General features: G+C 33.0%; 1 protein-coding gene across 1 annotated transcript in view; it reads right to left on the reverse strand.

Annotated features, from left to right (window-relative positions):
• The window catches only part of LOC149065672 (two pore potassium channel protein sup-9-like), a 37219-nt gene extending 24287 nt beyond the window's left edge, over nucleotides 1–12932 (reverse strand). The window contains exon 1 of the mRNA XM_089253786.1: nucleotides 12116–12932. Coding sequence (XP_089109912.1) covers nucleotides 12116–12398 — 283 coding nt within the window. The 5' untranslated portion in view covers nucleotides 12399–12932. The remainder of the gene's footprint in view (nucleotides 1–12115) is intronic.
• Nucleotides 12933–15638: the final 2706 nt, after the last annotated feature.

Raw genomic sequence — 15638 nt, forward strand, 5'->3', positions numbered from 1 at the left:
TTACTTCATCCACACACACAACACACTCTTTTTTATGAAGTCCAGTTACTCTTATCTCTACTCCATGAAGTGGCTACTCACACCGGGAATTGGCCAGACTTCTCAAATTGACCAGTTTGAGATCGGCCACTTCGTGAGGTGCATAGACTTTGGACATCGATCTTGATATAATGCTGGGCATAAATATTGGATCAATACTAAGCTGTCTGTGAGGAGCTTTTTGGACTATAATTTTCGCGTCGGTTTGATAATGTATTAGTTTGTCTTTATTGCCTGTCTACGCACTCAAAAGTGTTCTGAGGAAGACCTGAATGTACCAGGTCAGTTTCTCCTACCGTCTATACAAAAAGTTTCCGAAATAGATTTGAGAAAAAAAATCCAAACTATTCGCTGTCAGTATTCGACGTAGGACACACACCATTATCTGTTCAAATACTTTTTGGAAACATTCGTATTATTCGTCTTATACTTTAGAGAACTCATTTCTCCGGGTACAGTCTGAATGTCTCGTTACAATGTTATGTATATCAAAAGCAAAGCCAAATCTGGCTTTCAAATATTTCAATTCTTAGTTTCATATATGAAAACAGAATATGTGTACACGGGACAAGTCTGATTAAGGTACAGGGGTACCATAGATATCTTTTTCACACGAAACTGCACCATAATTATTGATGGTGAAAGCGAAAATTGATAGCGAAAGCTTTAAAATATGAAAAAATAAAACTGTTAAATATGATTAAAAAAAATTAAATACCCCCGTATCACTTTCATAAATGAAGAAAGACGTTTCTAATATAAAAATCAATATTAAAGATTTTTAGCATTGAATGCAAATAGCGTTTCCTTTTTTCTAATATTCATATTTTTTCCTCTTAAAAACTAGAAATATATTTTCTCTACACTGGCGTATTATATTTATTTTTATACCGATGAAGAAAGAACGATAAAAACTTAGATAATAAATTCCATAATTTTAAAAAATGGAAAGTTTCTAGTAACGTAATCCAAAATGCATCGAAATATAAAAGAAATTCAATTCCAAGATTTCAGTTTATTAAAGTATTAATTTCAGAAAAAAATATGTTACAGTGGAAAGAAACATGAATATGTATGTATAAGAGGGAAAAATAAATTTTTATCAAAGTCAAACGAAGATCCGTGGAAGAGATTGATGTCATCAAAACGATGGTTTTTCTATCAATTGCGATAAAAATCTATATTGATGTATTTGAGTTACTCTCTCTGTGAGAAACTATTTTTCTTATTTTTTCCTCTTACCTTTAAGATTTTATTCGTATCTTTTTTCTAGTTTCTTACAAATGAAGTTGAAACGTGATTCGGTAGATCTTTGGTTTCGGCCATGTTGTTTGTTTCTCGCTTTAAACATGAAATGGATTTTTTTGATTGTTATGTCATACGACATTCTTTATATATATATATATATATCTGTTTTTATGATATTTGATACCTTTTATTTGCTCAATATTTTATAAAAAAGAAAAATATTTATTTTTTGAGTCAAAGGAGAAAGGAAGAGACTTCTCTTCTTTTTTCTCAATGCTTTTAAATATAAAACTGTAATGAATACTCCTCTAGAAAGAAAAAGGATTATTTTGTCCCTCTTACTTTAACATAGTATTCAATCCACAATATATTACTTAAATAAATAAATATGTATATACATATATGTATTTTTTTCTTCTTTTTTTTTAAACCTTTACAATTCATGAAAGGGATTCGAATTTTCGGCGCGAATATTTCTTTGAAATCGGCTACATGGTCGAAACTAAAGGATATGAAACAGAAATATCATACGAGGGTTTTTTTTAAATAATCTGAATTTGTACAACTTAATAAAAAATACACTGAACCACACTGCACTACACAAAAAAAAAATATTTTAATATATATATTTATTCATTTATATGTATAAATGATGTGATATTTTCACATCATATTGGCCGAGCGTGGAGTAAAATATTTGGGGGAAAACGGGGTTTTTGAAAACTATTTAACCCTTGAATGCAAAGCTTTGCATATGTGGAAAGGGTCCTTTCAGTTTGAAGATAAGAATTCAGAATCACCTTCGCATATAAGGTAAGGACATATTCTCTCCATTTCATAGTTTGAATTGGCTAATAGATGTCCCAATTAACGACAACAACTCTTTGTTGCAGAGAATGTGTGGCTGTGATTTCGCTAATTTGTTAAAAAAATTTTCGCTCGCATTTATTTATTTATTCTTTTTTTTCGCCTTCAAATTTTCAACCCGATTTTTTTTCGCACTATAGTTTGAATTACAAACAAGGTAGTTATTTATTTGGAAAGTAGTATTATACTTGAATACATTTACTTTATATGCGGTTTTTGCAGCTCTGTACGTCCTCTTTGAGGCCCTGTATAAGCAGAACATTTCGAATTGATTTTTAGAATGATTTTTTCTGCTTTCTGTACGTGTCCTTAACTACGAAAAAAATCATGCATTTTTAAGCATTTGTAACGGATAGATTTTACTAAGACAAGCTCAACGCGATATCGAATTTATGTGAATAACGTTTCAAGTTTGGATACTTGACAGGTTGTCGTTTGCCGTAATTAGTAGCGAAAGTCGATTCGCCTCTAAACTTGCGATGGAGTCGATAACACCGTACATCTCAATTTTTTAAACATATTTTAATAATTTATGTATACATGTTAGCCATAATTCCATGACACTAATGTAAATCATCTAAAACTCTATCTAACAAATGAAATGGCACAAGATTTTGTGAAAGGACTAATAAAAACATGGAAAGAGAAGGATTAGGTGAAAAATAAATTGCCGTAATTTTTGTTAAATAAGCCGCAATAAGAAAAATGACTTATATAAATTAAATTTTTTTATAGAAACGCCATGGCTTTTTACACTTCGCAGCTTCGTATAAATCATGCGTAATCTGATTAAAGAATTAAAAAAACGAAATACTAGAAAATTAAATTAAATTTTATGCTTTTAACTTACCGTTCAAATTTATTTTAAGAAGTTTATAATACTACGTGGCATTAGACATTATTCTTGTGTAAAAATTTAATTATTAAACTGGGTTAAAAAGATTCTCTGATACTTTTTCGATATTAATTGATAAATTTTATCGCGTTATTCGATAAAAAAAACAGTCAACTATTGAATTGGAAATAAAAATATATATTTTTCTATGGGGTTTTTTATGGTACATGAAAAGAACTTATATAAATTAATTATAGAGTCCCCCCCAAACACCAAAACGTCAAGGAAAACAATTTGTTTATAACTCTGTGGGAATATAAGAACCATTGTTATCTTGATGTCAACACCCGAAATTGAAAATTTTGAGGATCCGAAACACGCCATATATTACAAGAAATTCCTTTAAATTCTCAAAAAAAAGATATTTTTAGTGTGGTTTTACAGCAGATTCCATCGTAGGACAATTTTTCTGACAGGACCAGTCACACGTTCCATTAACCCTTTATATCCTGACGGTACTTTAAAGTACCAGGTTAGATAATTTCTTTTGAACTAAGTAATTGTTTCAAAAACATTATTATTTTTTTCTTTAATTAGACCTAAAATGACATAACAAATAACTTGCATAGCTATTTATTATGTTCATTACATTTGTACTTTTATTTTGATGTATTATAATTTTCTTCTCATTCTACTTTTCATAATGTCGGATATAAAGGGTTAACTCGCAGAAATGTGCTGAACAGTTTAATCATACCGTAACTTTAGTAAAAACTATATTTCTAGATTTACTTCTGAAAGAAGTAACTTGTATGCTAGATGAAGCACGTTCATACAGAGCTTAATCAGTACGGCACCACTTCAAAAATAAAAGAATCAATCCCCAAATGGAAGTATTTCAGTCCTTCTAATCATGTCGTAGTTCAGTTTTAACCTCCTGCCAAATTTCGTTCTTGTTAGATCAAGCTACAGATGGTTTGTAATAGCGTCGGTTTAATTATTGGCCACCCTGTATTTATATCACACATGCCACGACTGACTGATCAAAAAATCTATTGAAAGTCTGAGAGATAAGCTCTAATTTGTTATCTTAAGAAAAAAACACAGTGAAAATGGAACGCGCAAAGTTTTCATCTAAATAAGGGCACATTGCCAATGATATTTTTATCGATGAGAAAAATTTTCTCAAGATTCTGTATTTTACTTTTTTTCCCCTTATTTTTATGCTGGACGTAGACCAAAATGTATAGTAGAAGTTGTTTAGAGGGGCGAATGAATGGAGTGTATATGAAAAACACTCAGTGTTTTTGTAAAGTCGGTCTCTATTTCAATAATATCATTACTGAAGGTTTAAATTTTAAGTGGCGGACAAAAACAACTGAACTAAATTTAGAAGCAAAAACTATAGCTATAAATAAAGACAATAATTTGAATAATCAATGTACGCTCTTTGCTCTTTTCTTAGCGTACAAACTTGAATGTATATGAGTTAGTTTCAAGTCCGACAATGAATATGCATGTTTTTTTACGTTTTAGAAATACGTAGGTCATGGTAGAATGAAATCAAACATTACACTAAAATTAAAGTCGATATTGTTATTCTACACTGTTCTCTCGTGAATGTATAATTTTTTTTACTTGATATTTTCTGTTTTATGTTGTTCTTTCCTATTATGCCTCGATTTGGGCATTCGTGATGAATATAAAAAATTTGCAACCAAAAATATAATGGCTAAACTTAATCGTGTGTTATTCGTTGCTCCTTGCCTTGTAAATAATCTATTTAAATGTCGCTTGGCCAGTGGATTTGCTACAAACGATGATAACTATTATATAGTTACGTCTTTTATATTTTTTTTTCTGGGGTGTGGCAGGTAATTCATGACGGACATGAATGTTTGAACTTTAACGGGCCGCACCCTCGAGCTAGACCTTTGTAGTCTCAAAAACTCACCTTTTTATTTAGCGTAAGCATTAAAAATTACAATATCATAAGCTGGTTGTTATCTTTTTGCTTTATCATTAGAAAAAAAAGTTGAAGGTATGGGAGGATTAAAAATATTTGAATTAAGGCAACTTCAAATAACGAATTTTCTTGAAAATTGTCAAAAATGATTTTATAAATATATTTGAAAGAATTTTTTACATAGAATTAAAATCTGTTTTATTCTTGTACATGAAATAAGTGAAAACAAAGTTATTGCGGATTTAAACCATTTGAAACAATGGTTTTAAATGCAAAAAACAGTTTTCAAACGCGTTTTATTTTTGTTGAAGATCCATGTTTTCCTTACTTTATTCCATGCGAAACTAAATTTCTCAAAAACTATGCAAGATACTCTCATGAAATTTATCAATAGCCTTTCTGATAATATTAGCTAAGCAATGAATTAGGATCTTGGCTATATGTTCAGAATTTAACATTCTACCGCTGTTTGGAATTAAAATATTGAATTTTGTTAAAACAGCGTATTGTTTCACGAAAACTGCCATATCTCAGAGAATATTTTGTGTACCTTAAAACTTTTATTTCATTGCACAGATAACAGTTATAACAATAGACAGTACTAAAATTATTTGAATATATGCTGTAGTTTTCAGTGTACAATGTCTGGCGTAAATACCGAAAGTAAACTAATTTTGAGAACATAATATAAAATATTTAAAAAATTTTTAGAAATATTTTATAAATTTCATTTGGGATTTCCTTATTTTATACAGTATTGTGATTAAAACCACACTGTTTTTTTTTTCCCGCAGGTAGTCAATTGCCATAAAGTTTTGTGAGTCCCATAAACTATTCGAATTTAAGGTCAAAATCGAAATTCTGTTTTTAGGAATATTTTCTGGCATTAGAAGAAAATCAAATAAAGGTCTCGCCATTCTAAAAATCGTTACCTGTGGAATGGAAAATACACATTGATTATAAAATGAAGAAGAATTTAAATAGAAAAAAGCGGTAAATGTCAGGAGTTACTTCGAGCCATTCCCGTTGCTGGGGTAGGGGGCTTCTTTTTATGTTTATTTTTTATATATATACGTGTATAGAAAAAAATGAAGAAAAACGGCCTTTTTCATAGTTTTTCTTCTCTTATGGCGTTTTTCTTCATCTCCAGATTCATACGCACGCAAGAAAAGCTCAAGATATGACGGAGGCGTGGACATTGAAAATAAAAAAATAAAAAAAAGGTGGAGTGGGGATAGGCATAAGAGTCGAAAGCAGCTTCTTATTTTTTCGTCTCTGACGAGAAGCTCATAGAAGAAAAGGAAAATAAATAGAAGAATGGTAATATATCACGTGATGTTGGCTTACCCACACGGTCGATGCTCATGCAGCGAAATGAACGACACGGGCGCCGCTTTCATCTTGTTCTAAGAGCCCAATAGCTCTGAGAAAACACACACATACCCCCAGCCTAGATATACAGTGGAACTTGGTTAATTCGAATTTTGGATAATTCGAACTTTTACGAACTTCCCCCCTTTGAGTTTTTATCCAAATTAATGTTAAAATTTCTTGTTTAGCCTTTTAATTGGCAAGCATTGAAATACCCAGAGGAGAAAAATTAAGCGAATGAGGTACCCTGAAAGCTATTACATGACAAAAAAAAAGTTATTGTCAATATTTAAAAAAATATGAGATGTTGGACTGTATTTATATGATTTACATAGATTTGAATAGTCTAAAAATTCCATTTATTGTGTGCCAACTTGTTTTTCTAGCGTTGTTCAAGAATGCACAGTAAAATGTCCCTTCTCTCCACAATGCAAGGGTCAAAAATAATTCTTGCTTGGCTTGTTAGGAAATAAGAGACGTGTACCTTTGAGCCATTCTGCTGGGGTAATTATATAAACTTCATGAACATCTCATAAGTAAAAATCGAATGTTTACGATTTACTTAAAAGCATTAATGCCGAAACAAGCTCAAAATATGGAATGCGTTTACTTGAAAAATATAAGTGAACCACGTTGTGCTTGAGAGCAACATTGCCAAATGAAGGGTTAATTCGATTTTTTTTCGAATATTTTGGTACAGTGAAACCTCACTACAACGATACTCGATATAACGATAAATCCCTCTGCAACGATATATATATATTTTTTCTTTTTTTTTCCAAATCTTGTTTGGAATTGCCTAAAGTCTAAGGAAGTTAAACTCCTCGCGATAGAAAGATAGTCGAAAACCGGAAAAATCCCTTGATCTAAATTCGTAAAAAGAATTAATCCGCCAAATGGTTTTGGATGATCCAGTATAGATTAATTGGATAACTCGAATTTTGGATAAGTAGAACTTTTTTTGCTGCGCCTTGAGCTTCGAATTCACCAAGTTGGACTGCAAAACTTTCAATACTTTCAACTTATATTCTCTTCTCTATCGCTTATTTTAGAATTTAGCCTTTATTTACTCTAATATGTGTTATAGTAAGTATGAAAAATCGGTTATATTATGCATGATTGCCAATCTTCTCGGTGAATTTGATAAATTTATTACTTTTACCGGTGATTATGTGTAATACCCAAGTGTTATTGGTAAATCTGATAAATGCTAAAAAAAATTATACGTAATGATAATTTGATAAAATAATACGTAATGATAATTTGATAAAATAATACGTAATGATAATTTGATAAAATAATACGTAATGATAATTTGATAAAATAATACGTAATGATAATTTGATAAAATAATACGTAATGATAATTTGATAAAATAATACGTAATGATAATTTGATAAAATAATACGTAATGATAATTTGATAAAATAATACGTAATATCGGGGTACAATCTCTAAATTTGGCAGAAAGCAGTTCATTATATCAAAGTCCGATTGTAATATTTGTTAAATAAGAGTTCGTTATATTGGAGTCTGATTTTATACGTAAAGAACCTGTAAAAATTCGTTAAATCAACGAATTTGTTAAATGAGAAAGTCTGTTATAGCTGGGTAAGATCGCAAAATTTGTTAAATGGGAGTTCGTTACATCGATATCCGATTTCAGAATTCGTCGAATAGGAGTTATTTCGGGAATGTCCGGAAAAATTCGTTAAATCAGAGTTCATTAAGTTATATCCGTTCCAGACTCTCGCTCACAAGTACGGTCATCCAAATAATGAATCTTATCACGGCAATGGAACCGACTTATTATATTTACCAGTACGAAATGGTGATTATGCATAATAATCGGCAACTGTAATGAATGTAGTAAAGATTTATCATGTTTACCAACGACGCTTGGGAGCATAATCGCCGGTAAAAGTGATAAATTTATGGAAATTTTTCAAGCTTACAAAAATGGTCGGCGATTATGCATAATAACCGAATTTATTACATTTACCTTAACGTATATATATTTCGGCTTTTACCGATTAAGAGCCCATATATTATGTGTGTTTGTTCATCTTCGGGGGGGGGGGGGGTTGCACACATGTATAATTTCTGGCTGTGACGTCAATCATTGTCAATAGAAAAAAATTCTCAGCTCATTATACTTTTTTTCATTGGTAATAATGCATCACGTGTGTAACCGACTTCAGTCATCACACACGGACGGCTACAATTATTCTTATTGCTTTTGGCTTTTGCTTAAAGGTCACTTACCCGAAGTGGCCCAACCGCGTTCTGGGAGTTGGATGGATTTGACCATTCGAAATCTTCTTGGATCTGTGGGTGACAGGTCTAACTCACCCACCTGAAGGCATGACACATCAATTAGTGTAACGAAATGAATAATTCGGTCGAGAACGTAAATGTTAATTATCGGGGAGAAAAATAAATTTCTGCGTGTTTTTCAATTCCCTACAGCTCTGAAATTTTCGATATTTATTCTTCTGATATTAATTTGAGCCAGTAATTATACGTATACTGATATTTTTGCAGCTAATTGTTTCATTTACACACGTAATAGTACCAAGATATGGTCTAAACATAAATTTGATTTAAAATATACTTAATAAATTAAATATATTTAAATACTAGATATATTATTTTCCCACAGAATTGATAAAAATTCTGAATTAATCAGAGAAAATATCCCTGATATGAAAATGATTTGGGGGCTCCTTATAGACCCAATTTTATATATTTTGTGGGGGGTAATCGGCATCCCGAGATTTATGCATTATCACACACAGAATGTTTAAAAATATCTATTCACCAATGAAAATACAGAAGTAAAGAAAAAAACTCAAAACTAATGAAAATTCAGAATTAATGAAAGGAAAAAAATCCCACCATTAATGAAAATTCAAAATTACTTAATGGAGGAAAAAATCTCAGAATTGAGATAGAAATTTAGAAGGAATGAGAGAAATAATTCCAAAATTGATAGAAATTCAGAAATAATGAGAGAGAAAAATCCCAGAATCGATGAGAGAGAAAAATCTCTGAATTGATGGAAATTCAGAATTAATGAGAGAAAAATCCCAAAATTGATGAAAGAAATCTAGAATCGATGAAAATTCCAGAATCAAATCAGTTGACACCTTGTTCACTACAAAAAATGTATTTTTAATAAGAATTAATGAGAAATATATAAAATATGTGTATTTTTTTCCGTTTCTATTACCGTATGTGTGGGGGTATCAAACCGCAGGGCCCAGTGCTACTGCACCTGTCGCACACCCCCTAAGGGCGGCTTTGACTGGTATGAAGTCTAGGGAAAAATGTTGACATCGTCTGCAAGTCTGCTTCATTTGGCTTCTGAACCCTCATCTGAAATTTATTTCCATTAAATTTTTCATTATTTTCATTTTAATTAACAGCCTGAAAAACAATTTGGCCCAACTAGAAAACTTATTAAAATTCAACATGTGTGTGAATTTCGGTACTGGTAATGGTGATATTTCACATAGCTTTCCTTGATAATTATCAGAATAGTACTCAAAATTAGCCTATTTAAAGGTATATCCGCATTTTTCAATCGAAAAACTTAAAAATTGAATGAACCAAAAACTTTACCACCAACTAAGCTATAAGGGAAATTGGAATTAGACGTCAACGGATATTTAAAGCAAAGCACATGTGGATTGAGTGTTAATGTGAATCGCGAAACATATCCATTATTCTTTCTTGTTTCATGACATTGTTTAAAGTAGGGCTGGTCCGATTAATCGGGTCGGTTAATCGATCGTTAAAAACTTTTGTTGATTTAATCGACTCGATCAATCCGATTAAAATTCGATTACAGTTTCAATGAAAGGTTTGTAATTTAGCTTGATTTATTTGACGAAACTAATTTTTGATGTCTTATGTTCTTATACATAGCATTTTTCCCACACGCAACACTTATATACACTCATCCACTTTTTCACCTCCCATCAAACTCAAATTCCCCTTAGCCAAAATTTCAAATTTCCAACTGGAGGTCCCAGCTCGTACGAAGCCGTACCCTTTGCGGAGTGAACAAGGGCACGTTTATAAGACGCCCGTTACCTCCTACAAAGTCCCATTTCAGTCATAACATTTTAGATGATTGATCATATTTAAAACTGTTTCAATAAATGTATTAATCAAATTTTTCGGCATTGGGGAATACATGTCGATTTAATGAAAATTGGTATTTACAGAAATTTGAGTTTCAAATTCAGTTTGATGGGCGTTTCCGAAGACAACATCAAAATTTATTGTTTCCACAGTTTCCGTGTATTCCGTTTATATTTTTGACATCCATATTTTTGCAGATATTTTTTTTCAGCTACTTCGTTGGGTAGTTTGCCTGTTGTGGCTTTTGCATTTGTATTTGGGAAGCTTCTCTCCCAACAAGTACTATTCGGCAAGAGTTTATAGGAAAACAAGCAACAGTATAAAGATTGGAAATAGTTCCGAAATCAGTAATTGACCTAAAATAACTGATTTAAATGACAAGATTCAAATGAAGAATCTCCAAGATTTGACAAATAACGTTCAACATCTTAAATCGCATCGTACGGGCAGTCTTGATTTATCCTTATATTTATTTATTGGGTGTATGAAATGAATTAAAAAATATTTTTATAGTATCAGTTAATATTATATAATTACGAAAAATATTCGATTAAATTCGATTAATCTTTCAATTAATCGATCAAAAGTTTTTGATTAACCAGTTAAGAATTTTAGTCGATCCCCAGCCCTAGTTTAAAAAGGTATAAAATTTTTGAATATACGGAGTACTTGGTAAAGGGCTGGCTGCAAAAAAAGGAAGTAGCTTCAATTTTGGGGTGATTTGAGTTACACATCTTTTCTTTGTAAAAGAAAAACTCGGTTCAATTTCCGCAAGAAACATGTTGATCCAAGCTTTCGTTTCCGAGTTTCTCAACAAGTGAAGCTAAATCTTGTTTATCTATATCAAGTAGGTAGGCCTGGAAGCTGCTTTCTTTTAGACCAGTCCTCTCCTTACCACTGAACTGATCCCGCACATCTCTCAGTTATATCCCAAAAAAAAGAGCTTCTACCCACTCTCTGCCAAGAAACGGTATGTGTAGCAAAAAAGTAGCCACCTAATTACTTTCCTTACTTAATTGATCTCAAATCTTCTTAATTAATCTCCTTACCCAACAAATGCGGAAAAGTATGTGATAGAACGTCACATTTATTCTCTCCGGTTTTACGAACTAAGAAAATACAATTCAACCGATCAGCTGGATGTTACCCATCATGAATTTGACCAATTAAAGTAATTTTATTATTGGAAATATATTAAATTTTGTTTTGAATTCACTAATGAAATTCCGAAACGTTAATGATTTTTTATACAGAATAACTGTCCGAGAAAGTGATTATTCATAATATCGAGTTAGCTCCAAAATTAAAAAATTTGCTCTATAGCCCACAGGAAAAAAAATTTCATGCTAATAGAACCAAATTATGTAGTAATAATGACAAACAAATTGTTGTTATACCTTAAAGATTAAAATTGAATTTTTTTTATTTTGTTTCCCGAAATTTGAAGGAACTGGGGTCACGTCTTTTTTGCACCGAGCACTCAAATTATTGCATCGATACAAAATGCAAATATGTTATTCAAATTAAAAAAAAAAATGAGGATATCTTATGTATTTCAAACTTTGCTCCTGATAAAGGTCATTAAATTGAAAAATTTGCAAAAAAATAAATAAATAAATTTTGAACAATGAAATTTTTACCAATGGTCGTGAGGACGGTGGTAGCAAAATAGAAGGCTCCGGCGAACTTCCACTGGATGCCAGATTTGTGCGGAACACTTTTCATGACAATGGTTGTCCAGATGCGATAGTCCTCTTGCGAGATATTGTACTTGCGGATGAGGAGGCCTTCGACGTGTTGAAGGGCAGCTTTTTGTCGGTCCTCGTTGTCCGATTCTAATGCATCAAAAATGGCTGCTCCAACGAGAAGATACGTGAAAGTGCATACAATCAGCGACAGAGTCCGAACGTTCTGTTTCTTCATACCGGGCCTCCTCACCAGGAGGAGACGGCATTAAGGCGGCCGTCGCCAATCTCTTTACCGAGCCGGCTGGCTGGAAGGCCTGCTGAGGAAAACACACGCACGGTACGCGCATACACACACACACACGACGCACGCACACCGCGATGCGTGCTTGCCTATGCTATGTGTGATAGTGATATATTGGCGGGTGAAAACCAAAAATTTAAAATGTAAAAAAAAAACTTAAAAAAACGAAAAAAAAAACTTAAAAAAAAAAAAACTAAGTGGTTGGCGGCGTTGAAAACCCGACCAACTCGATATCTATCTCAGTGTATGAGAGTGAGCGTGTTGGTGTCACATCGTACACGGCAAAAAAGAAGAAGCCCGATGACACTGGCCTTTCCTTTTTCCCTCCCGACGACAACACGGTTTTAAGGCCTGCACAAGAGAGGCCGGGCTTGCTGTTGCTGCTGCTGCTCCTCGCGCGCGCGGTCGTAGTCATCGATGGGAAGTAGTATACTACTATTCACCATCCAGAAACTGATCGAGGCAAGGAAAACCCGCCATCCTTCGGAGCCACAAGAAAAAAAAAAAAAGAAAGAAAGACCAAAAAATGATCACGATGCTCGTGAGCATGCGCTATTGGGGCGCTGCAGCCATGGGATAAGATAGTAGATAGATGATGATGTTGTTGTAGTAGGGGAAGATGGGGTAAAAGCCTATTGTGTGAGACGATTGTATGTTGGAGGTAGAGTGAAAGGATGGACACACAACAGACGCGACAACAAGAGAAAATAACAATAAAAAATTATTTTTTTTCTCTGTCTCCATGATACTGAAAGGAGAAGAAAAATGTTTGAAACGTAATATTTTTATTTTTCCGCGAATAATAAGAAAAACCGACCAAAAAGAATAGCAGCAGGTGGTAATCTGCACGGAAATGAGTCTTTGGTCTCGGTAATATATAACAATACCGTACACGTGACTTCAAAAAAAAAAAAGTAATAATAAATCAATTAGACAAACGTGTCACGTGTCTTTGGAAAAAATTCCGAGAGCAAGTAAAAATTTAAATTTATTCCAAAAATTAATCGAGAGAACGTATTGAATTTCTTCCATTTCAAAAAACGTTCGTGTGATGGAAAATTGATTAATTGAGTGAGGATTATAAGAAAAACAGACTTTTTTTTTTTTATTTCGCATGGTAAATTTGCTGATTAGTTCAAATACTTTACACGTTGTTGGGGGGAAAAAAAAAGTATTCACGAATTTTTCATTTCTATTAGCATTATTTAGAAAAATTTAAAAATCAAATATTTACATGAATTTTTACCGTCGGTAAGATTACTGGAGAAATAAAAAGTAGGATAAAACTTATTTTATGGAATGTGAAAGAAATTTATTTAAGTTGTTTATACTAATGAAGGGATTTTTCCGTTTTAGCAATTAACTAATGGGAATCATTTTTTTTTTTTTTTTTCAAAATGCTGAAATAAATACCTTGCTTTAAAAACACCTTGAAAACATCTTTCGAAATGTTTCGAATTTTGATCCTCTTTCGATGAGAGTTTTCTATGGGTTTCTGGTGATACAAGAGAGTATTCGAATAAAGATAATTACTGTACAGGGTGATTCTGAAATCATGATAGAAACTTAAAGGTTTAGTAGAGCAGTGGTTTTTTAAGCATTCTAGTCCGCTTGGGGTTATGATGGTTACGATATTTTTATACGGAACCCGAACACAAATATGAGTATAGTGATGTCTCGTAATTCGATACTAATCCGTCACCGAACTTGTGTTAAATTGCGGGACAATATTTTTCATAGAAATCTATCTGAAACTTTTCATGCATTCGCGGTGCCATCTTAACGCATGGGTCCACCCGGGCACGGCCCGGGGGCCTCAAGAGAAGAGGAGCCTAAGAAAAATGAGTACTTTAATTTTTGGAGAATTTGAACGGTAGGGCCTCAGAAAAATCAGTTGTCCCGGGGGCCCATGATGCTCTTAAGGCGGCCCTGTGCATGCGCGATCCCGAGGAATATGAGCATTAAATTGTGAGGCACCACTCACCACTGTATTTCCTCTAATAGAGATACTGTATTTTTATTACATTCCCAATGGAAAAGGCTTCTGATTCCGTGGAACCCCAGAAAAACTTGACACACTCGCATCGGGCTATTTTTCCTAAAAGTTTTATATTTAATGTTATTAATAATTATTATATATATTGTATAATAATAATATTATATTATTATAAATATTACTACTTAATGTCTCACTTATATGAAGTGATGTAAAGATATTTCAACATATGTGTAAAACGAGAATTCTCGTTTCCCGATGAAAATGTGTTAAGTGATAGAGCACTGTAAGGAAAAAAATGGGGAGAGAGAGTTATCACATTGAGGGGGGCGACGCAGGTGATGCGTTTAGGCTGTAGCAGCTTATTGAGGCGCTAACGTATCAGGTGAAAACAACACAAGAGAGAACTGAGGCATTGTCCTTATTTAACCCTTTAAGCGGCATTGACGAGATATCTCGCCTCCTTGAAAGTAGTATTGGCAAACTCGGATATTTTATAAAATTGATTTCTCAATGTAACGCTTTTTCCTAAACACCTTAGTTTGCACCTGTTGCAAATCGGAAGAAGCCGATTCATTAAAATATACTTTATTTAGAGGGTGTATTTAGTGATTTCTCTGAGCCGCTTAAAGGGTTAAAGCATGCCTCAAGAACAAATGATCCCTGGGTCATGAAATGGATATTACGGCAAATGTGATAAATCGGTGATTGTGCATAATCGCCAGTTATAAAAAAAACCAATCGTCTTGGTTAGTGTGATAATTTCCCTCATAGGCGGAGATAGTCTTAGAAGTCTGGGGGGGGGCGCAAGGTCATTATTGCTGGGGGGGGCACGATGATGATGATGTCAATTCATATACATACATATACATGAGATCTGCCCATTCTACTTTTGATGCTGGGGGGGGGGCACTCCCCCCCCCCCGTATCTCCGCCCATGATTTCACTACATTTATCACTTTTCCCGGCGATTTCGCATGATTCCCAAATGAAGTTGGTAAGTTTGATACATACCGGGGGAAAAATTATCATCTCTCTTTTCTTCATTTAATCAGTTTATTAGTTTTGCCCGTTCGCGATACGTACACCACACGTATTTTGCCATGAAAATTGAATTAAATTAAAATAAATATGTGCGTGCGTGAGTGAGTAAAAAGAAGATTTAAAAAAAAAACCTT

The sequence above is a fragment of the Pholcus phalangioides genome, unplaced genomic scaffold (genome assembly GCF_987345545.1).
Source record: "Pholcus phalangioides strain wild (caught in Gottingen) unplaced genomic scaffold, Ppha-v1.0 ptg000039l_1, whole genome shotgun sequence".
In the NCBI taxonomy this organism is placed as follows: Eukaryota; Metazoa; Arthropoda; class Arachnida; order Araneae; family Pholcidae; genus Pholcus; species Pholcus phalangioides.